General features: G+C 36.9%; 3 protein-coding genes across 3 annotated transcripts in view; 1 reads left to right on the top strand and 2 right to left on the bottom strand.

Annotated features, from left to right (window-relative positions):
* The window catches only part of LOC145906967 (uncharacterized), a 65,960-nt gene extending 56,554 nt beyond the window's left edge, over positions 1-9,406 (bottom strand). The window contains exon 1 of the mRNA XM_082994414.1: positions 8,733-9,406. Within this exon, the coding sequence (XP_082850540.1) occupies positions 8,733-9,406 (674 nt within the window). The remainder of the gene's footprint in view (positions 1-8,732) is intronic.
* A 5,910-nt stretch (positions 9,407-15,316) lies between these two features.
* LOC145906966 (uncharacterized) lies at positions 15,317-15,862 on the bottom strand. The gene has a single exon (XM_082994412.1). It carries the CDS (start codon positions 15,860-15,862, stop codon positions 15,317-15,319), a length of 546 nt encoding a protein of 181 aa, XP_082850538.1.
* Positions 15,863-20,884: 5,022 nt separating this feature from the next.
* Positions 20,885-21,988, top strand: LOC145906965 (uncharacterized). The gene has a single exon (XM_082994411.1). It carries the CDS (start codon positions 20,885-20,887, stop codon positions 21,986-21,988), a length of 1,104 nt encoding a protein of 367 aa, XP_082850537.1.
* The last annotated feature ends 3,467 nt before the right edge of the window (positions 21,989-25,455 follow it).

Below are 25,455 nucleotides of genomic sequence, written 5' to 3'. Positions count from 1 at the left end.
AGTGCTAGAAGATCAGACTATTGAATTACAATATGCCTGGCAGCAACAGAAACATTATATGTACAGACGTTGTCCTTAAAAATGAAAAAATGAAGAAACAACAACACAAAAGTAATGAAGTGAAACAAATGACAAGTGACGCGTAAAGCAGAAAAAAGGCGATGAAAGAAATTTGCTCTGCAGTATCAAGATCCGCTGCGCTGCAGTGACATGCTGGCTCCTCGAAAATGTCCTGCCACATGTATTTTTATGTCGAAGTCTCCACATTGCATTACGTTCAAATCAACGAGTGAACGGCCTTATTGGGAACGTCTTGTTCCTTGTCTGCGACTTAGGTCTCCTGCTTATCCACACACGTTTGTCTAAAGATGTTTATTCTGGCAATGGAAGATTTTAACAATTCAGACAAGGAACAAGACGTTTGCCAGCATAGTATTTAAGACCTTTGTATGGTTTTAACTGTAGACTTAACATAAAATAGTGTTTGCTCGCAACAACGAAGATCGTACCGAAGTCAATCATTAAATAATCTCTCAAATCTCCGCATACTTGTAAAACAAACTGTTATAAACAATTTTACATATGTTCGTTTGAATTGCGGTCATGTCATGCAAGCCGTCTTTCATGTTAGTATGAAGGGAATGAAAATAAACTCGCAATTGCATAAAGAAGCTGCATGTGGGAAAACCCTTAACTGGAAGCTGGTTTGATAAGAACTTGACCTCGTATTCCATGGGTGTGTTTGGAGTGTTTGACAGACGCCAATTGTATTGCAAAATTCACAATTTCGTTTATAATCAGTTTCACTTTTTCCATTCAGGACATAATTGAGAGATATCACGAACCCGCTTGATACATCCATCTAAACAGGGCAAGTATCTCATTTATTTGCGTTTACTCTTTTTAGTAAAGTTATTTGCGTCGATTTTAGGGATTTCTCGTAAAATGTGCTGATAGAAACCATCTACAAATTGTAATCCCATTTAATTTTTTGTCGTTTATTAATCTGGTGAGATTGGTTGATATATGCTACATTTTCCTAAACAATGTATTTGACAAGCAAAGTGGAGCCTATAATATGAATTGCGTAAGCTGCAGCTGGTGTGACTATCAAACGACTTTGCCGACCAAACACCCAAGCAAAGACTTCTACTTTATCATATGATTGTAGTGACACGGGCCTGACGACACTGTTGGTTGAGCTTTGCTTGGCTACAGTGTTTCCGCAGTGTTTTCCCCTTAAGGTTTCACCTTGTTTGGTGCCCAACAAACCTGCACTGATGAGACCTTATTGCTCGAAATAGTGGTCATGTGTATGCAGTTTACACAAATTCGAATATTACCAAAAGGTAGTGAAAAGCATTAACTACAAGACGGGGGAGCATTTCTGACAAATGTATATCTCGGAGTGACGAATTTTGCACAATAGTTTTTAGTTTAAGTTCCTAAATTCTTTGAAATATAAACATTAGGAGGCAACTGTTGTACAGAATTTTACGAGTGCGAACAATCCTGGCATAAAGGCGAGAACCACTTACATTTATTGCAGAACTACTTTCTGCTTTTATTTCGTGTTTTGACGTACATTTATTTTACAACTTGTTGGTTATCCTGTTCTTGGGTTTTAAATTATCCTACAAACATGGCCGGTTGCGATGTAACACTGCTTGCCTGAATGTAGTAAAGAACCAAATATGATAACTTTAATTATATTTAACTTTAATTCGTTTTTATTTTTGTAGACGTTTTTCATATTCCAACCACTTGTGTTTTGAGCAAAATGGGTAATTGACACGTTTGTTGAAATCGTGCGAAACATGGAGATTTCCATTGCTCAAGAATTTTATTAGAAAAGGGTTCAAGGACATGCAGTCGAGCAAGAAATAAGCTCTCTTTACTGGCTGAAAAATAGAAGGAAGCCACTTCTAAAACCCACCGTGACAAAGACATCAAAGAGTCGACTAACTGAAGAGAGCAGATAAGGAACAGGTACAGTGGTTATAATACCGGTCGACATCTTGGTTCGGATAATTGGTCGCGTATCAGAATCAGAGCCCGGTGCGGATCCATAGCATACTCGGGTATCAACACCTATTTAGTTTCAAAAATCTGAGACGTATTAGACGTTTCGAATTTCGTCTAAATGCTGCCACCTGGCGTGAAGTTTTAATGTTTCGATTTTTGTCTAAATGCTGCCACCTAGCGTGAAATTTCACAACCTGGTTTTATCAATTCATATCTTTACGCTATGTGCTGGCTGAAACGCAATGTTTCCTGCCGTTCGAACTAATAATCTATTAGTGTTTTAAAACTAAATGAGGTTACCGATATTTCATACGTTGTTCAAATTCAGTTGTTGTTAATGAGAGAAATTGGGAAAATAAAGCTTACAACACATGCATCTGTTCTAAATTCTGGATCAGTCCCGAAAATTCTAAGCAAACTGCGCGAAAATATCTAAAATGACACAAACCGAAAGTACACAATTTTTCAACTTAAATCTGCTAAATTAACTGTTCATGCATTGTAACAGAAGTCATCAGTATTTGCATTTGCATGACTGTGAATGACCTTGTTTTAGCAAAAAAATTGTCAAAGTTAACAGTCTTCAGATGAATCAACCACGTGAAGATTTCAAATTCTGTAAATTCAAGTATGTTGAATGATCAACCCATGCTTTTATATAATCTGTACAACACATGTAGCTGATCTATTACTACAGAACACAAAGACTCTATGCAAGCCGTGGTGCTAAATGAGTGTACAGTAATAATAACTTCCGGTCCAGCAAAGCTGCAGCGTTTGTAACCGGCAAGACACGAAACTATGTAAAAGTCGCGCAGCAAAATAATGTGAAAATCGCGCAGGGAAGTAAAGTTTACAGTTAAGATATGAAAGGCTTTGATAATTCGATGCCTAGAATTTGAAACCTTTAAATACCCAAACTAACGATTTTAACTGATGTAAATCAACAATTTATTGCATTACCTGACGTTGTAACTACCATAAAGCAATGAGTTGATGTTTAAATTGGTCAGAATAATGTATATTTTGACTACAAGATTTTTGTCCTGTGAACAAGTATGTTTATTGGTATAACAAGTAGATGCAAAGTTTTTATAACAAGTAGATGCAAAGTTTCGTGGTAATACATACAATTGCGGTTCGTGGCAATCCTGTTGCTTCACAGTAGAAAGAACTTTATCCGAATCATAAACAAGAAATAAAAAGGAAATGCAAACAAAACATGTAAAGCTGTTCTGGCACAAGTCATCGAATGTTACACGAACGAATTCATACTGGGGAGAAACCTTACAAATAGAACATTTGTGATAAGCCTTTTATTTATGCATATAATCGACCAAGACACGTTCGAACTCACACCGGAGAGAAAACTTACAAATGCAATATTTGCAAAACGCTATCACTACATCAAGCTCTCGAACGATACACATTCGAATCATAATAGAGAGAAACCTTTCAGAAACGATGTTTGCGAAAAATGTTCCAAAATTCGTCAACAATTGAAGATCCATCAACGATTTCACACTGGAAAAAAAACTTTGGATTTGCTATTTGTGAAAAGGTTTTCAAAACTTTCGGAGGATTGAGAAAACACCGACGAGTTCATACTTTCAAGTGCAAGATTTGTGATAAAGCTTTTTGTCAAACAAGCCATTCAAAAAAAACACATTCGAATTTACGTTGGAGAGACCATTTAAATACAACATTTGTTAAAAGTATTTTAATTATCTCCAACCATTAAAATTCCACCATCGAACGCATACAGGTTATTGTATTATTGCAAGATTTGTTACGAAACTCTCACTGAAATCAAACAATCAAAGAAAACACGAACAAATTAACTCATATTGGAGAAAAAACCTTTGATAAAGCTTTCTGTAGTTTGGTCTCTTACACAAATCAAATTGGAACACAAGAAGTAGATGTTCTATGGGAATGCAAAATGTTTGTAAATTGGAAAAGAGTATATTTTTTCTGCATTTAGGGAGAGGTATATCGTAAGCAGAATGATAGATCAAGTCCGCCTTTGTCCCATAGCAAGTTTTGACGGTGAACGAATTTCTAGTCGTTTGCAATAGCATTTATACTTTAAAAAGCTTGCCAGTCCATTTGCTGGCTACGTTTGCTCAGCCATTATATATCACAGAGTTTAATACAGTTCCGAGACAACGTTACAAATTTCACGATATAATGTTGTCACTAGTGGGCGTTGGATGTCTGGAGCTGGATTGAAAAACAACCTATCATGTTTGGAAGGTCAGAGTGAACACATTTCTCCACAAATTTGCTGTACATTTTAATTTTTTTTCTTAAAGTGCATGTGATATGGACAATTAAATTAAAAAATAATCAAAATATGAAATGGTCATTGCTTTTAACAACTTTTGGCGGAAAAAGGTAGCTTGATACGGCAACAGGTTTCTGAGATACAGCTGATCGTTTTTGCCGTTTCTATCGTAATCGTGCGAAATCGAGAATATTGTTGCGTGACGTCATACAAGGCGCTTCAGTCGTATGGGAGCTGCCAGCGAGGCTTATGCGTAGGAATGGCCAGCGAGGCTTATACAGGAGTACAACTAGTGAACAAGTGCAACAAACGGATTTTGATTGTTTATTTAAAATGCAAACGGATGGCGGTTGTTTTGACCTATTAGGTCTTGTTTAGTTTCGTTGTAATGAAAACTGTTGCTGGGACAGGGTGCTTTTGTGGTCAAACCATATGTGATGTCATCTTTTTTAAGTCTTAAAATCAAGGCATTGATGATTGCTAACATCAGACATAAACTTTTCAAAAACGTTAATTAGTACTTATTGAAGCATTTTCGTTTTGTCCACTCCCGGCAGAAAATAAGTAATTTAATATTGGAGCTGGCAAACATCGCCGTGAAAAACAGACCAAACCTACTGAAACGATATGGAGCTTAATTAGTTGTGTTTTACGTATAATATTGGTATAAAATCTGCTACAATCAACTACTAGTGTACAAATTTTAGAGATTACAAATATTATGAAATCATCCACTGAGGTTAAAGTAATGACATGACACATCAGAGTGACATATTTTTGTGTCATGTTTGAACTTTGTGGTACCCTTATTTAAAGGTCGCCCTAAGATTGAAACTATACGATATCAACAATATAAGACGGTTTTCCAATGCAAACAATGCATTTTTTTACATTGACGAAGAACCGAAATACTTTGAAAATATGTTTATTGTGGATGTAACTTTAGTTTTACGCAAAGTTGCCATGGCCAAATACACGACCAAGGAAACATCCGGCCTAGAACGCAATGCATGCTTTATCCGTTCTGGTGATCAAACAAGGCTCATTCGGACTCACACTGGCGAGAAACCATTCAACTGCGCAATTTGTTCAAAAATACTTCTCTTTTTACTGCCAGGCATAGTAATTAATGAAAATTGCTCTTCTGGCACATAAGTTACTAAAGTGTTTATTTGAAACCGACGTTTCGTCTACAATTCGGTGAGACTTCCTCAGGGTTTTGTCAACAATAATCCACCAAGCGCACAAACAGCAAAAACGCACAAGAAAAAAAAAAAAAGAAAAACACAAGAAAAAAAGGGAATGGATAACACTGGCGCCGCTTGTATCGTCACGTGACCAAGTGTGTAGCTGGGCGTATCACTTACAACAAGTTGTTGTAAACCGCTGGAAAGTACACACATTGCTCCTTGTCATTCACGCAATGGTTGTTTTTTGGATGTTGAGTGTTCCCAAGAGTAGACATTTTGCGTGGTCCTTGGCAATAGCAGATGATGAGTGTATGGTGTCCTTTGAAGTGGTGTCTCTTTTCACCAATGTGCCAATATCGGTAGCTGTTACTAATGTCATGGCACGCTTAGAGGTTGACAGTAACCTTGAGCAGTGTTTTACCAACAGGTTTTTGGTACGGCGATGGGTTCTCTTATCTCTGTGGTAGCGAATGTAGTGATGAAACAATCGAGGATAAGGCACTCGCCACTTTTGCGCATTCTCCACGTTACTGGAAGCGTTATGTCGACGACACCTTCGCCATCGTTGATGAAGCACAGCTCCAGTTGTTTCTTACCCACATTAACCATGTGGAAAATTCCATAAAATTTACTTTAGAAAAGGAAAGGGGTGGTACACTTCCACGTATGGATACGGAGGTTATCCGTGATGAGAATGGGTTGATTAGCACTCGTGTGTATCGCAAGCCGACGCACACCAATCGGTACTTATCGTTTAAGTCGGCACATCCGATACAGCATAAGACAGCGGTAGTGCGGTCGCTGATGGATGGAGACGAGGCTCTGGTTTCCAGAGAAGAAGACCGTAAAAAAGAGGTGAAGTTCATCAAGAATGCACTGTGGAAGAATCTGTATATGTCATGGATGTTTAGAAGAAAGCCCGCGGTGAAGCCACAAGAAACAGCGCCAGCTACCGGTACGATATTTTTGCCATACGTTCTTGTTTTAACAACCTTATAATTTTAACAAAAAAAAGATCTCTCCATACTTTCTCTACAGAGTGCAGGCAACAACATCGGCCAAGCAGTAGCACTTTGCGTTTTCTTCAATGCCTGATATCAATTGCATGATAACTTTATCAGTTGTTTTGGCAACGTCAGTCAAACGGCCTATCCATATATCAAGAAAAAAACCTTAATGGGATTCGTGACTAGGGTAACCTGCGTTCGGATTCCGTTGCGGACAAAAAAGTAAAAATGTAAGAAAAAAGGTGCAATTCTATACAAACAAATTCCAATGTGATAAATGGCTAAGAAGAATTTCTACTTAGGCATCACTGTTTGAATAGTTTTTTTATTCTAGATAAGTTTATTTTTAATTCTAAATATATACCTTCGAATATAAATTTATGTGAGACATAAGTACTAAAATTCAGAAAAAATGATTTTCAGTCATGAAGTTTTTAATATAGCTCCTAAGCCTGGAAAGGATTCGAAACTAACCTTCTCATTGATTAAACAATCCTTTAGCGATGCGAAAGGACAAAAGTTGTTCGTTATTTTTTGTCAAAAGAAGGTAATTGCTTATCCCTCGTATTAAGTCTACAGTTAATGCTATACAAAGGCCTCGAACACTATGTTTGTAAACAGTCTGAATTGTGTGAAGCCTGCCATTAGCACAACTAAAACACATTTAGATAAACGTATGTGGATGAGCAGGCGGCTAAGTCGCAGATAAAGATCAAGACGTTCCCAATAAGGTCGTTGACTCGTTGCTTTGGACGTTCTGCAATATAGGGGCGTTCGACATGAAGGTGATTTGCACACAGCGATCGTTAGCACTCAACCCAAATCCGTAGATGAAAGTAACGTATGGGATATAGCTCGAGGAAATGTCAAAAATGACTACAGGAATCAACCTGTACAGGTCGGTTTATTTCAAAACCACACAAGCAAAAGCAATCAACTAGCTGTAAAGTTAAATATTTGTTAGGGCTGATTCCCACTGGCTAACGATAGGACAACGATTGGGAAATACCCACGCCGTGCCCGAGTTCGCATAGGACACTGCAAAAGCCTATGTACACAGAAATACAAAAATATTTGATAAAGTTCGAAGCACACAATCAATATATATACATAATATATAATATAATTTTTCTGTTGCTGCCAGGCATATAACATTACGTGATGTCACAAGCAGTCATGGATTTCAGAACAATTAATTTTTTGCCCGCCAAAAAGGCTGGTTGGCAACCGTGGCCTCCGGTCGCCATCGCAAGCGACAGCAACCAGGTGATAGTGGATAAGTGAGATACGCCCGTCTTATCGCAGACAAGATGCCTGCAGGGTTCGTTCAAACCGCATCGGACTAGGGTTCGAGGACATGCATTCAAGCAAGAGATAAGCTCTCCTCTGTCTGAAAAATAGAAGGAAGCCAGGAACAAAATCCTCCGTCAAAAAACACCAGAGACCCGACTACCTAAAGGGAGCAGATGGGTAGCAAGTACAGTGGTTATAATTCCGGCCGACAACTTGGTTCGGATAATTGGTCGCGTATCAGAATCAGAACCCGGTGTGGAGCCATAGCATATAAGGTATGCAACACCTATTTAGTTTCAAAAATATGAGACGCATTAGACGTAATGTTTCGAATTTTGTCTCAATGCTGCAACCAAGCATGAAGTCTAACCACCTGTTTTTTTTTCAATTTGGATCTTTGCGTAATGTGCTGACATAAAGTGCTGACATAAACGCAATGTTTCCTGTCTTTCCATCTAATAATTTATCAGTGTTTTAAAACTATATGGGGTTACTGCTATTTGATTCGTTGTACAAATTCAGTTGTTGTTAATGAGTGAAATTGGGAAAATAAAGCCTATGTCAACAACACATGCCATTGTTACTAAACTCTGGATCAGTCCGAAAAGTTCTCAGTAACCTGCCTGGAAATATTTTTCAACTTACATCTGTTAAATTAGCTGTTCATGCATCGTAACAGAAGTCATCAGTATTTATATTGCACGACTGTGATTGACCTTGTTTTCACAAAAAATTGTCAAAGTTAACAGTCTTCAGATGAATCATCGACTCGAAGATTCCAAATTCTGTTAATTCATGTTTGTCCATTTCGAATCAAAAGAACGTGCGGTAAGACGCTGCCATTGACAAAAATACTTTACCACATACGTTACAGTTGAAGGTCTGTTCTACAATTTAAATAGTTATCACACATTTTGCATTTAAATGGTTTCTCTAGTGTGAGTTCGACCGTGTAGCCTTAGATGGCTTGATTGACTGAAAGCTCGATCACAAATCCTGCATTTAAATGGTTTCTCTCCAGTGTGAATTCGTTGATGGATTTTCAATTCTGAACAAGTTTTGAAACATTTTTCACATACATTGCATCTGAAAGGTTTTTCTCCAGTGTGAATTCGAACGTGTGTCGTTAGATTGCCAGATTGATTGAAAGCTTTATCACAAATTTTACAATTAAACGGCATCTCTCCGGTATGAATTCGTTGATGGATTTTCAATTCTGAACAAGTTTTGAAACATTTTTCGCATACATTGCATCTGAAAGGTTTTTCTCCAGTGTGAATTCGAACGTGTGTCGTTAGATTGCTAGATTGATTGAAAGCTTTATCACAAATTTTACAATTAAACGGCTTCTCTCCAGTGTGAATTCGTTGATGGAGTTTCAATTCTGAGCAAGATTTAAAACTTTTTTCGCAAACATCGCATCTGAAAGGTTTTTGTCCAGTATGAGTTTGAAGGTGCCTCGTTCGAGAGCTTGATGTACTGAATGCTTTATCACAAATGTTGCACTTGAACGGTTTCTCTCCAGTGTGAATTCGTAGATGTGTCTTTAGATAAGACTTCTGAGTGAACACTTTAGAACATAACGTGCACTTATAGGGATTCATTCTGTAAACTTTTTCAGAGCAATATTTCAGAACATTTCCCTCTTTAATTCTTCTTACGTCTCAGATGTTGTTTGATTCGTAAAACGTTCTTCCACTGTGAAGCAACAGAATTGCCACTAACCATAATTGAAGGTATTAACACGATAAACAATGCTTCTACTTGATATAGCAATAAATATTCATGTGCGCAGAACAAAAATCTTGCAGTTAAATACGCATTAATTAATTAACCGCAACTCGCTGCTTTATTGTTGATTAATATCAGTTAAAATAATTAGTTAAGGTATTCATAGTTCCAAATACTAGGTATCGAATTATCAAAGGCTTGTTTCTAATTACCACGCCAATCGTGTTTAAAGATGTCTGTTTTCTGTCAATCTCATGTTATAATTTCATATACCTCCACATGCTTCCCACTTACTCTGCTAATCTTACTGGTCGTTCGTTCACACAGTTCCCTGTGCGATTTTCACGTAGTTTCGTGTGTTGCCGGTCACAAAGGCTGCAGCTTTGCTGGACAGGAAGTTATTATTACTTTACACTCATTTAGCACCACGGCTTGCATACAGTTGGTATTGTGTTCTGTAGTAATATATCACACGTGTTTCACGGACAGCAATGTTGCACCGCTATAATTTGTACACATTTTATATCAGTTGTAAGCACACGTGCAAATTTCTCATAATTTAACTGTTGTATATTGGTGTTCATTCATGCATATCATTGGATTGTCGTCACGTGTGTTAACAGTGAAATGTTTGTAATCTTTTTGTCATAATTTTTTACACGTTTTTGAAAGGCCCAAAAAAATATTAAGTTATGTGGTACAGTGGGAAACACTTGTAAGTCTAACATATCACAGGAGTAATATAGGCCAATTGTAATTTATTGCAGTAATCACTAAGAATCATGTTAGACCGAATTATTAATGTTAACAATCAACATTCTGTTCAGAATGTACAATTGTTGTTATCAAAATCATCTCCACATCAATGTAGAAATAATTCCGTGTAACGTAGTCAAAAATCATTCATGCATGACTAAATAAATTAAGTCAAACTTCAGGTGTTTTATGGAAAGTTTTCTACAAATTGTTGTTCACCGCTTAATTGAGGGCATATACACACTGGAGATATAACATAACCCTGCAGTTCTCACGGCTAAGTTTTATTTATGATGGGAAATTCAAATACACGATCACGGAAACATCAGGCTCAAAACGCAATGCACGCTTTATCCGTTCTGGTGATCGAACAAAGCTCATTCGAACTGATACTGGAGAGCAACAATTCAAGCGCGCAATTTGTTAAAACAAAGCCAAAGTGGCAATCTAAATAGATACGTCCGATTTCATAATAGACAGTTGCCATGCCGATGCGAAATTTATAAATATCTATTCCGACCCTCGTCGTAATTCAAAATCTGCAGACAAAATTATATTGGGAAAAACCATTTAAGTGCAACACATGTAATAAAGCTTCAAGCGAATCAAGAAATCAAACAAATCATGTAATAACTCACACTGGAAAAATACCATTAAGATGAAAACCTTGCGAAAATATTTGAGAAACGTCAAAAAGTTGTGTTGGAACATTTCTTCAGTATAACTAGACGTCGTCTTTTTTCGACTGCCTCGATTTAGCGATCTAGAAGTGTTGTGTTCTTATGCCATGTGTTCTTGTGTGACTTGTGTAAGGCCCTGAATTGCAGAAAGCTTTATGACATGGGATACACATACAAGAGTTTTTTACGCTGTGAGTTCGTTCGTGTTTCGTTCGATTGCTTAAGGATGGAAACCTTATCACAAATCTTGTACTGATATGGTTTTTCCCCTGTATCAATTACATGTATTTTAGATTTTTAATTCTTGGCCAAGTTTCAATTCTTCTCAAACGTATCTATTTGGATTGCCACTTTTTCAATAAATTGCTCAGTTGAATGGTTTCTCTCCAGTATGAGTCAGAATGTGCCTTGTTCGATCACCAGAACGGTTAAAGCGTGCATTGCGTTCCATGCCGGATGTTCCGTTATCGTGTATTTGGATTTCCTATCATGACTAAAACTTAGCTGCGACAACTGCAGAGCAAAGTTGTATGAATCTGTTTTGGAAAGTTTATAGAAAGTATCTTAAAAAATACTTCTAATTTGGCTTAATTTATCTTGCCATGCATTTTAATAAGCCTTTTAAAAACGCGTGTCTAAACATTGAAAACTATTGCAAACATATATTGCACATATATTGAATTAGGTTATAGCCTTTAGCACTATCGGTTACCAAGCAGATCCGTTTGGCCATAGTGCGTTGGTTCGTCTCTGTTGTTTGGTACTCAGTATAGGGTACCCAACAGATCGACGTTGACCGGACAGGTACCACACAGTGAAAATATGTGTGCCCGCTAGTGTAAAATTTAGCACAGTGCCACAGTCAACAGCTGCACTGATGAGACCTTGCAGGTCGTAACACTCCTGTCATTTAGGCGAAATAATATTTTTTGACTAAATATATTTCACGCAAGACTCTACACAACTTCAAGGGATTTATCAGAAACAAAACACAAGATAATTAGCAATCAACAACTTGTCAACTCAAAGATATTTCGCACCCAAAAACACAGTTATATACACAAATTAGAACACAATGACTATCCAAAAATATCAAATGTAAATTTATCATCTCTATGCTATCATTCCTGACTATTTTTGTTCATACAAGGTACACGTTAAGACAACATAACTTGTAAATTTGGATGCGATCATACATCAAGCTGATAGTGGTGTAGTCGCTTGATACAGGCGAACATTTCAAACCTTTCCGATCCAGACGATTTTTTTAATTTTGCACAGAGCTTGCCTGGAGCATGCTGATGAACGCGTTATAAGTTAAAATACCAAAATTTTTTCGCAGAAATGACAGTAGTGTCGAAACAGTGCGTGTACAACCTGTCTGCAGCTCTCATAGATTACAAATACTTCTCGGTAAACACACGTGACGAGAACCTAATGATATGTATGAATGGACACAAATATACGACAGTTAGAATATGATAAATTTGCCACGTATGTTAACAACTGACATAAAATGTGTAAAATTACAATTGTGCAACATTGGTGTGTTGGCAAAAAAGCGACACATTTGTATATTGAACAATCAACCCATGCATTCAGATAATCCGTGCAACACATGTAGCTGATCTTTTACTATAGAACACAAACACAACTCTATGCAAGCCGTGGTGCTATATCTGTGTGCAGTAATAATAACTTCCTTTCCAGCAAAGCTGCAGCGTTTGTGACCGACAAGGCGCGAAACTATGTGAAAATCGCGCAGGGAACTGTGTGAACGCACGACTAGAAGAGTAACAAGCATGTGGTGATATATGAAATTACTACAAGATTTTTGTCCTGTGCCCAAGTATAATTATTAGTATAACAAGTAGAAGGAAAGTTTATCGTGGTAATACCTTCAATTAGGGTTCTTTACAATTATATTGCTTCACAGAAGAAAAAACTTTATCTGAATCACAAACAAGAAAAATACAGAGGCAAATGCAACAAAACTGTTCTAAAGCTTGCTAGCATATGTAACGAATCATATTTACCATAAAGCTTTCAGTCAATCAAGCCATTTAACGAAGCACTATCAAACTCACACTGGAAAGACCATTTAAATGCAACATTTGTCAAATGTATCTCAAAAATCTCCATCTATTGAAATTCCACCATCAACGCATGCAGGTATCAAACCATATGATTGTAAGGTTTGTAAAAAAGCTTCCACTGAATTTAAGCAATTAAAGAAAAGGCGAACAAACTCATATTGGAGATAAAAACCTTCAACTGTAACCTATGTGATAAAGCTTTCTGCAGTTTAGTCTCTTACACAAATCACGTTGGAACACAAGAAGTGGAACTGTTTTAGATGTTCTAGGGGACTGCTAAATGTTTGTATTCTGAAAAAGGATATTATTCTGCATTTTTGGGAGAGTTATAACGTATATAGAATGATTGACCAAATCCGCCTTTGTCGCAAAGCACGTTTTGCTGGTGAACGAATTTCTAGCCGTTGCAATGGAATTAATCCTTTTAAATAATTGCCAGGCCACTTGTTGGCTACGCTTGCTTATATATCACAGAGTTCAATGTATCACCTCACCAAGCCGATATTCAAAGCCACATGTCGTATTCAGGAAAAATTCTAAAAGTATTCGTTTCCATCACAACAGCGTTACAATTTGCACAATATAATTTTTTGTCATTAGTTTTCATGTACATTTTACTACATAAATCATTGGAAATTTCCCTTAAAGTGCACGTGACATGGAAATTAAATTGAAAAATAATTAAACTATTAATTGGAGTTTTGTCAGGCTTTGTGCGACCTCTTTTTTATTTGCATGAACAGCTAATTTAACAGACGTAAGGTGAAAAATATTTTCGCGCAGGTTACTGAGAACTTTTAGGACTGATCCAAAATTTTGTGAAAAAGGCATGTGTTGTTGACATAAGCTTTATTTTTCCAATTTCACTCAATAACAACAACTGAATTTGTACAACGAATCAAATATCAGTAACCCCATATAGTTTCAAAACACTGATAAATTATTAGATGGAAAGGCAGGAAACATTGCGTTTATGTCAGCACATAACGCAAAGATCTAAATTGAAAAAAAAACAGGTGGTTAGACTTCATGCTTGGTTGCAGCATTGAGACAAAATTGGAAACATTACGTCTAATGCGTCTCAGATTTTTTAAACTAAATAGGTGTTGCATACCCGAGTATGCTATGACTCCACACCGGGCTCTGATTCTGATACGCGACTAATTATCCGAACCAAGTTGTCGACCGGAATTATAAGCACTGTACCTGCTACCCATCTGCTCCCTTTAGGTAGTGGGGTCTCTGGTGTTTTTCGACAGAGGATTTTGTTCCTGGCTTCTTTCTATTTTTCAACGACCTTATTGGGAACGTCTTGATCTTTATCTGCGACTTAGCCGCCTGCTTATCGACACACGTTTATCTGCATGTGTTTTAGTTGTGCAAATGGAAGGCTTCACACAATTCAGACTGTTTACAAACATAGTGTTCGAGGCCTTTGTGTAGCATTAACTGTAGACTTAATTCGAGGGATAAGCAATTACCTTCTTTTGACAAAAGATAACGAACAACTTTTGTCCTTTCGCATCGCTAAAGGAGTGTTTAATCAATGAAATGGTTAGTTTCGAATCCTTTCCAGGCTTAGGAACTATATTAAAAACTTCATGACTGAAAATCATTTTTTTCTGAATTTTAGTACTTATGTCCCACATAAATTTAAATTCGAGGGTATATATTTGGAATTAAAAATAAACTTATCTAGAATAAAAAAAACTTTTCAAACAGTGATGCCTAAGTAGAAATTCTTTTTAGCCATTTATCACATTGGAATTTGTTTGTATAGAATTGCACCTTTTTTTCTTATATTTTTATTTTGTTGTCCGCAACGGAACCTGAACCCAGGTTACACTAGTCACGAATTTCAATAAGGTTTTTTCTTGATATATGGATAGGCGGTTTGACTGACGTTGCCAAAACAACTGATAAAGTTATCATGCAATTGATATCAGGCATTGAAGAAAACGCAAAGTGCTACAACTTGGCCGATGTAGTTGCTCTAGAGAAAGTATGGAGAGATCTTTTTGTGTTGAAATTATCAGGTGGTTAAAATAAGAACGTATGGCAAAACGATCGTACCGGTAGTTGGCGCTGTTTCTTGTGGCTAGACCGCGGGCTTTCTTCCAAACATCCATGACAGATGCAGATTCTTCCGCAGTGCATTCTTGATGAACTTCACCTCTTTTTCATGGTCTTCTTATCTGGAAACCAGAGCCTCGTCTCCTTCTATCAGCGACCGCACTACCGCTGTCTTATGCTATATCGGATGTGCCGACTTAAACGACTGGTACTGATTGGTGTGCGTCGGCTTGCGATACACTCGAGTGCTAATCAACCTATTCTTATCACGGATAACCTCTGCATCCATAAATGGTAGTGTACCACCCCTTTCCTTTTCTAAAGTAAATTTCATGGAATCTTCCACACGGTTAATGTGGGTAAGGAACAACTGTGCCTTATCCTCGATTGTTTCCATTACTACATTCGCCACTACCACAGAGATAAGAGAACCCATTGCCGTACCAAACACCTGTTGGTAAAACACACCGTGAAAGGAAAAATAGGTGGCATTTAAACATAATTTCTTCCCTTCTGCGATATCCTCACAGGATAGCAACATGCACTGCTCAAGGTTATTGTCAACCTCTAAGCGTGCCATGACATTAGTAACAGCTACCGATATTGGCACATTGGTGAAAAGAGACACCACGTCAAAGGACACCATACACTCATCATCCGCTATTGCCAAGGACCACACAAAACGTCTATTCCTGGAAACACTCAACATCCAAAGAACAACCATTGCGTGAATGACAAGGAGCAATGTGTGTACTTTCCAGGGGTTTATAACAACTTGTTGTAAGTGATACGCCCAGCTACACACTTGGTCACGTGACGATACAAGCGGCGCCACTGTTTTCCATTCCCCCTTTTTCTTGTGTTTTTTTAACGTAGTTCTTGCGTTTTTGGTGTTTGTGGGCTTGGTGGATTATTGTTGACATAACCCTGAAGAAATCTCGACGAATGGTAGACGAAAAGTCGGTTTCAAATAAACACTTTAGAAACTTAAGTGCCAGAAGACCAATTCCCATTAATTACTATGCCTGGCAGTAAAAAGAGAAGTATTTTTGAACAAATTGCGCAGTTGTATGGTTTCTCTCCATTGTGTCTCCATCCGAATGAGCCTTGTTTGATCACCAGAACGGATAAAGCATGCATTGCGTTCTAGGCCGGATGTTTCCTTGGTGGTGTATTTGGCCATGGCAATTTTGCGTAAAACTAAAGTTACATCCACAATAAACATATTTTCAAAGTATTTCGGTTCTTCGTCAATGTAAAAAATGCATTGTTTGCATAGGAAAATCGTCTTATATTGTTGATATCGAATAGTTTCAAACATAGGGCGACCTTCAAATAAGGGTACCACAAAGGTCAAGCTGTGTCATGATACAAAAATATGTTACTCTGATGTGTCATGTCATTACTTTAACCTCAGTGGATGATTTCATAATATTTGTAATCTCTAAAATTTGTACACTAGTAGTTGATTGTAGCGGATTTTATACCAATATTGTACTTAAACTACAACTAATTAAGCACCATATAGTTTCAGTACGTTTGTTCTGTTTTTCACGGCGATGTTTGCCAGCTCCAATATTAAATTACTTATTTTCTGCCGGGAGTGGACAAAACGAAAATGCTTCAATGAGTACTAATTGACGTTTTTGAAAAGTTTATGTCTGATATTAGCAATCATCAATGCCTTGATTTTAAGACTTAAAAAAGATGACATCACATATGGTTTGACCACAAAAGCACCTTGTCCCAGCAACAGTTTTCATTACAAAGAAACTAAACAAGACCTAATAGGTCAAAACAACCGCCCTTTGTTTGCATTTTAAATAAACAATCAAAATCCGTATGTTGCACTTGTTCACTAGTTGTGCACCTGTATAAGCCTCGCTGGCAGCTCCCTTACGACTGAAGATTTCGCACGATTACGATAGAAACTGCAAAAATGCAACTTTGTTCAGCTGTATCTCAGAAACCTGTTGCCGTATAAAGCTACCTTTTTCCGCCAAAAGTTGTTGAAAGCAATGACCATTTCATAGTTTAATTATTTTTTAATAAAATTTTCCATTTCACATGCACTTTAAGGAAAAATTGTCAAAAATTTACATGAAATTTCTGCACAAATGTGTTCACTTTGGCCTTCCAAACATGATAGGAGAGTTTTAAACCAGCTCCAGACATCCATCGCCAACTAGTGACAAAATTATATTGTGAAATTTGTAGCGCTGTCTCGGAACTGTATTGAACTCTGTGATATATAATTGCTGAGCAAACGCAGCCAACGAATGGACTGGCAACCTTTTAAAAGTATAAATTCTTTTGCAAACGACTAGAAATTCGTACACCGTCAAAACTTATACATACCTATACCTCTCCCGAAATGCAGAAAAATATACTCTTTTGTAATATACAAATATTTTGCAGTCCCACAGAACATCTTAAACAGTTCCACTCCTTGTGTTACAATGTGATTTGGGTAAGAGACTAAACTGCAGAAAGCTTTATCACATGCGCTACAGTTCAAGTTTTTTTCTCCCATATGAGTTAATTTGCTCGTGTATTCTTTGATTGTTTGATTTCAGTGAGAGTTTCATAACAAATCTTACAATAATATGGTTTATTACCTGTATGCATTCGGTGGTGGAATTTTAATGGATGGAGATAATTAAAATATTTTTAACAAATGTTGTATTTAAATGGTCTTTCCAATGTAAGTTCGAACGTGTTTTTTTAAATGGCTCGATTGGCTGAAAGCTTTATCATAAATCTTGCACTTGAATGGTTTCTCTCCAGTATGAATTCGTCTTTTCGCAATCCTCCAAAAGTTTTAAAAACCTTTTCACAAATATTACATCGAAAAGTTTTTTTCCAGTGTGAAATCGTTGATGGACCATCAATTGTTGACGAGTTTTGGAATATTTTTCGCAAACATCGTATCTAAAAGGTTTCTCTCTAGTATGATTTCGAAAGTGTATCGTTCGAGAGCTTGATGTACTGAAAGCTTTATCACAAATGTTGTATTTGTAAGGTTTCTCCCCAGTATGAATTCGTTCGTGTAACATTCGATGACTTGTGCCAGAACAGCTTTACATGTTTTGTTTGCATTTCCTTCATTATTTCTTGTTTTATGATTCGGATAATGTTTTTTCTACTGTGATGCAACAGAATTACCATGAAACACAATTGAAGGTATTACCACGATAAACTTGCATCTACTTGTTATACCAATAAGTATATACGTTCAAAGGACAAAAATCTTGTAGTCAAAATAAACATTATTCCGACCAATTCAAACATCAACTCATTGCTTCATGGTAGGAACAACGTCAGGTATGCAATAATTTGTTGATTTACATCAGTTAAATTGTTAGTTTTGGTACCTAATGGTTCCAAGTTCTAGGCATCGAATTATCAAAGCCTTTCATATCTTAACTGTAAACTTTACTTCCCTGCGCGATTTTCACATAATTTTGCTGCGCGATTTTCACATAGTTTCGTGTCATGCCGGTCACAAACGCTGCAGCTTAGCTGGACAGGAAGTTATAATTACTTTACACTCATTTATCACCACGGCTTGCATAGCGTCTTTGTGTTCTGTAGTAATAGATCAGCCACATGTGTTGTGCGGATTATATAAAAGCATGGGGTGATTGTTCAACATTCAAATGAGTCGTTTTTTTGCCAACACAACATTGTTACACAATTTTAATTTGGCACATTTTATGTCAGATGTTAGCACACGTGGCAAATTTCTCATAATCTAACTGCCTATATTTGTGTTCATTCATGCATGTCATTGGGTTCTTGTCACGTGTGTTTACAGTGAAATGTTTGTAGTCTATGAGATCTGCAGACAGGGTATACATGCACTGTTTCGACGCGACTGTCATTTCGGCAAAATAATTTTGGTATTTTAACTTATACCACGATCATCAGCATGCTCCAGGACAACAGTGGTCAGACCTGTAGGGTCTCATCAGTGCAGTTGTTGGCACTGTGCTAGATTTTACTCTTGTGTGCACACTGATTTCCGCTTTGTGGTACCTTTCGGTACACGTTGATCAGCTGGTTACCCTATACTAGCAAACAACAGACACGAACCACCGTAAGGCGCACTATGGCCAAACGAAACTGTTTGGTAACTGATAGAGCTAAATGTTAACACCCAATTCAATACCAGTGCAATATATATTTGCAATAGTTTTCAATGTATATAAACGCGTTTTTGTAAGGCTTGTTAAAATGCATGGAACTTTCGAAAACAGATTGGTACAAATTTACTCTGCAGTTCTCGCAGCTTAGTTTTTAGTCATGATAGGAAATCAAATACACGATAGCGGAAACATCCGGCCTGGAACGTAATGCAAGCTTTATCCGTTCCAGTGATCGAACAAGTCACATTCTGACACACACTGGAGGGAAACAATTCAACTGTGCAATTTGTTAAAAAAAGGAAAGTTTTAACAAATTGCGCACTTGAATGGATTCTCATCAGTATGAGTCAGAATGTGCCTTGTTCGATCACTGGAACGGATAAAGCTTGCATTACGTTCCAGGCCGGATGTTTCCGTTATCGTGTAGAAGGGTTTCCTATCATGACTAAAACTTAGCTGCGAGAACTGCAGGGTAATGTTGTACCTCCAGTGTATAAAAAATTCTTATATAAAGCTTGCCATGGAAACACTTTAAGTTTGACTTCATTTATCTTGACATGCATGAATAATTTTCAACGAAGTTATACGGAATTGTTTCTACATTGATGTAAAGAGGATTTTGATAACCACAGTTATACATTCTAAACGGAGTGTTGAGTGTTAACATTAATAATTCGGTCAAACATGATTCTGGGTAATTACTGCATTAAATCACAATTGGTCTATATTACTCCTGTGATATGTTGTGCTTACAAGTGTTTTCCATTATACCATATAATTTAATATATATATATTTGTGCCGTTTAGAAACGTGTATCAAATAATTCAAAAAGATTACAAATATTTTATTGTAAACACACGTGACGAGAACCCAATTATATGCATGAATAGACACAAATATACAACAGATAAATTATGATAAATTTGCACGTGTGTTAACAACTGATATAAAATGTGTACAAATTATAGCGGTGCAACATTGCTGTCCGTGCAAAACGTGTGGTTGATTTATTACTACAGAACACAAAGACAACTGTATGCTGCCGTGGTGCTAAATGAGTGTAAAGTGTCAATAACTTCCTGTCCAGCAAAGCTGCAGCGTTCGTGACAAACAAGACACGAAACTATGTGAAAATCGCACAGGGAACTGTGTGAACCAACGACTAGTAAGATTAGCAGAGTAAGTGGGAAGCATGTGGAGGTATATGAAATTATAACAGGAGATTGACAGAAAACAGTCATCTTTAAACGTGGTCGGTTTGGTAATTCGAAACAAGCCTTTGATAATTCGATACCTAGTATTTGGAACTATGAATACCAAAACTATTTATTTTAACTGATGGAAATCAACAACAAAGCAGCGAGTTGCTGTTAATTAATTAATGTATATTTAACTACAAGATTTTGTTCTGCGCACATGAATATTTATTGCTATAGCAAGTAGAAGCAAATTTTATCGATTTAAACCTTCAATTATGGTTAGTGGCAATTCTGTTTCTCACAGTGGAAGAACTTTTTACGAATCAAACAACATCTGAGACGTAAGGAGAATTAAAGAGGGAAATGTTCTAAAATATTGCTCTGAAAAAGTTTACAGAATGAATCCCTATAAGTGCACGTTATGTTCTAAGGTTTTCACTCAGAAGTCTTATCTAAAGACACATCTACGAATTCACACTGGACAGAAACCGTTCAAGTGCAATATTTGTGATAAAGCATTCAGTACATCAAGCTCTCGGACGAGGCACTTTCAAACTCATACTGGACAAAAACCTTTCAGATGCGATGTTTGCGAAAAATGTTTCAACAATCGCTCAGAATTGAAAATCCATCAACGAATTCACACTGGAGAGAAGCCATTTAAGTGTAGTGTTTGCTATAAGGCTTTCAGTACATCAAGTTATCGAATGGTACACGAACGAATTCACACTGGAGAGAAACCATTTGAGTGTAGGATTTGCGATAAGGCTTTCAGTACATCAAGTCATCGAATGGTACACGAACGAATTCATACTGGAGAGAAACCTTACAAGTGCAACATGTGCGATAAGACTTTTATTGATACAGATAAACGAACAAAGCACATACGATCTCACACTGGAGAGAAACCATTTAAATGTAACATTTGTGATAAAGCTTTCACTACAACAAGCTCTCGAAAGAAGCACTTTCGAATTCATACTGGAGAGAAACCATTTAAATGTAACATTTGTGATAAAGCTTTCACTACATCAAGCTCTCGAACAATACACATACGATCTCACACTGGAGAGAAACCATTTAAATGTAAGATTTGTGAAAAAGCTTTCAATCAATCTGGCCATCTAGCGACACACGTTCGAATGCACACTGGAGAAAAACCTTTCAGATGCGATGTATGCGAAAAATGTTTTAAAACTGGATCAAAATTAAAAATCCATCAACGAATTCACACTGGAGAGAAACCATTTAAATGCAGGATTTGTAATAAAGCTTTCAGTCAATCAAGCTCTCGAACGACACACGTTCGAATTCATACAGGAGAAAAACCTTTCAGGTGCGATATTTGCGAAAAATGTTTCAAAACTTGTTCAGAAATAAAAATCAATCAACGAATTCACACTGGAGAGAAACCATTTAAACGCAGGATTTGTAATAAAGCTTTCAATCAATCAAGCAATCTGAGGACACACGTTCGAACTCACACTGGACAGAAAATTTAAATGCAAATTTTGTGAAAAATATTCTAATTTTTAGCAAAAAAATTGTAACTTATATGATAAAACTTTAACTTATGTGATAAAGCTTTTCTGTCATATGCGACATCTTACTGCACGTTTTGTTAATTCGAAATGGACGAACTTGAATTAACAGAATTTGGAATCTTCGAGTCGATGATCATCTGAAGACTGTTAACTTTGAAATTTTTTTTGTAAAAACAAGGTCAAACAATATTTAACTTTACAGCTAGTTGATTGCTTTTGCTTGTGTGGTTTTGAAATAAACCGACCTGTACAGGTTGATTCCTGTAGTCATTTTTGACATTTTCTCGAGCTATATCCCATACGTTACTTCCATGTATGGTTTTGGATTGAGTGCAGTTAATGATCGCTGTGTGCAAATCACCTTCATGTCGAACGACCTATATTGCATCACGTTCAAAGCAACGAATCAACGACCTTATTGGGAACGTCTTGATCTTTATCTGCGACTTAGCCGCCTGCTTATCCACACACGTTTATCTAAATGTGTTTTAGTAGTGCTAATAGAAGGCTTCACACAATTCAGACTGTTCACAAACATAGTGTTCGAGGCCTTTGCATAGCATTAACTGTAAACTTAATACGTGGGATAAGCAATCACCTTCTTTTGACAAAAGATAACGAACAACTTTTGTCATTTCGCATCGCTAAAAGAGTGTTTGATCAATGAGAAGGTTAGTTTCGAATCCTTTCCAGGCCTTTGGAACTACATTAAAAACTTCATGACTGAAAATCATTTTTTTCTGAATTTTAGTACTTATGTCTCACATAAATTTAAATTCGAGTGCATACATTTGAAATTAAAAATAAACTTCTCTAGATAAAAAAAACTATTCAAAGAGTGATGCCTAAGTAGAAATTCTTCTTAGCCATTTATCACATAGGAATTTGTTTGTATAGAATTGCACCATTTTTTCTTATTTTTTTATTTTTTTGTCCGCAACGGAATCCGAACCCAGGTTACCCTAGTCACGAATCCCAATAAGGTTTTTTCTTGAGGTATGGATCGGCCGTTTGACTGACCTTGCCAAAACAACTGATAAAGTTATCATGCAATTGATATCAGGCATTGACCTCGCTGGTCATTCCTATGCATAAGCCTCGTTGGCAGCTCCCTTACGACTGAAGCTCCTTGTATGACGTCACGCAACAATATTCTCGATTTCGCATGATTACGATAGAAACGGCAAAAATGCAACTTTGATCAACTGTATCTCAGAAACCTGTTGCCGAATCAAGCTACATTTTTTCGCCCAAAGTTTTCAAAAGCAATGACCATTTCATAGTTTGATTATTTTTTATTTTAAAATGCACATAAAATTTGTTCAGAAATGTTTACACTTTGGCGTTCCAACCATGATAGGAATGTTTTAAACCAGCTCCAGACATCCAACGCCAACTAGTGTCAAAAAAATTATATTGTGAAACTTGTAGCGCTGTCTCGGAACTGTATTGAACTCTGTGATATATAATGGCTGAGCAAACGTAGCCAACAAATGGACTGGCAAGCTTTTGAAAGTATTAATGCTATTGCAAACGACTAGAAATTCGTTCACCATCAAAACTTGCAATGAGACAAAGGCGGACTTCATTCTCCGTACGATATACTTCTCCCGAAATGCAGAAAAATATACTCTTTTTCAATTTACAAATATTTTGCATTCCCATAGAACATCTAAAACAGTTCCACACCTTGTGTTCCAACAATGTTTGCGAAAAATGTTCTACCACGATAAACTTTGCTTCTACTTGTTATACCAATAAACATACTTGTTTACAGGACAAAAATCTTGTAGTCAACATATACATTAGTGTGACTAATTTAAACATCAACTCAATGCATCGTGGTAGTTACCACGTCAGGTAATGCAATAATTTGTTGATTTACATCAGTTAAAATTGTTAGTTTTGGTACTGAATGGTTTCAAATTCTAGGCATCGAATTATCAAAGCCTTTCATATCTGAACTGCAAACTTTACCTCCCTGCGCGTTTATCACTTAGTTTCGTGGCTTGTCGGTCACAAACGCTGCAGCTTTGCTGGACAGGAAGTTATTATTATTTACACTCATTTAACACCACGGCTTGCATAGATTTGTCTTTGTGTTCTGTAGTAATAGATCAGCGACATGTGTTGTGCGGATTATATAAAAGCATGGGTTGATTGTTCAACATTCAAATGTGTCGTTTTTTTGCCAACACAACATTGTTACACAGTTGGTTAACACACGCGACTGTCATTTCGACGCGACTGTCATTTCGGCGAAATAATTTTGGTACTTTAACTTATACCTCGTTGATCAGCATGCTCCAGGACAACAGTGGTCAGACCTGTAGGGTCTCATCAGTGCAGTTGTTGGCACTGTGCTAGATTTTACTCTTGTGTGCACACTGATTTCCGCTCTGTGGTACCTTTCGGTACACGCTGATCAGCTGGTTACCCTATACTACCAAACAACAGAGACGAACCACCGTGAGGCGCACTATGACCAAACGAAACAGCTTGGTAACTGATAGAGCTAAATGTTAACTCCCAATTCAATATCAGTGCACTATATGTTTGCAATAGTTTTCAATGTATATAAACGCATTTTTGTAAGGCTTATTAAAATGCATGGAAAGATAAACGAAGCCAAACTAGAAGTATTTTTTACGATACTTCCCATGAAATTTCGAAAACAGAATGGTACAAATGTACTCTGCAGTTCTCGCAGCTAATTTTTAGTCATGATAGGAAATCAAATACACGATAGCGGAAACATACAGCCTTCTCATCAGTATGAGTCAGAATGTTGCTTGTTAACCAGTCGTTAACCAGTGGGAATCTGCCCTAACAAATATTTAACTTTACAGCTAGTTGATTGCTTTTGCTTGTGTGGTTTTGAAATAAACCGACCTGTACAGGTTGATTCCTGTAGTCATTTTTGACATTTTCTCGAGCTATATCCCATACGTTACTTCCATGTATGGTTTTGGATTGAGTGCAGTTAATGATCGCTGTGTGCAAATCACCTTCATGTCGAACGCCCTATATTGCATCACGTTCAAAGCAACGAATCAACGACCTTATTGGGAACGTCTTGATCTTTATCTGCGACTTAGCCGCCTGCTTATCCACACACGTTTATCTGAATGTGTTTTAGTAGTGCTAATAGAAGGCTTCACACAATTCAGACTGTTCACAAACATAGTGTTCGAGGCCTTTGCATAGCATTAACTGTAAACTTAATACGTGGGATAAGCAATCACCTTCTTTTGACAAAAGATAACGAACAACTTTTGTCATTTCGCATCGCTAAAGGAGTGTTTGATCAATGAGAAGGTTAGTTTCGAATCCTTTCCAGGCCTTAGGAACTATATCAAAAACTTCATGACTGAAAATCATATTTTTCTGAATTTTAGTACTTATGTCTCACATAAATTTAAATT

This window comes from Ascidia mentula, chromosome 6, assembly GCF_947561715.1.
Source record: "Ascidia mentula chromosome 6, kaAscMent1.1, whole genome shotgun sequence".
Lineage (NCBI taxonomy): Eukaryota > Metazoa > Chordata > Ascidiacea > Phlebobranchia > Ascidiidae > Ascidia > Ascidia mentula.
The sequence above is the reverse complement of the archived record's forward strand: the minus strand, read 5'-3'. Positions and strand labels throughout refer to the sequence as shown.

Coding starts and splice junctions, on each gene's coding strand:
- LOC145906966 (XM_082994412.1), bottom strand. CDS start 15,862: ATGGTTGTTCTTTGGATGTTGAGTGTTTCCAGGAATAGACGTTTTGTG.
- LOC145906965 (XM_082994411.1), top strand. CDS start 20,885: ATGAATCCCTATAAGTGCACGTTATGTTCTAAGGTTTTCACTCAGAAG.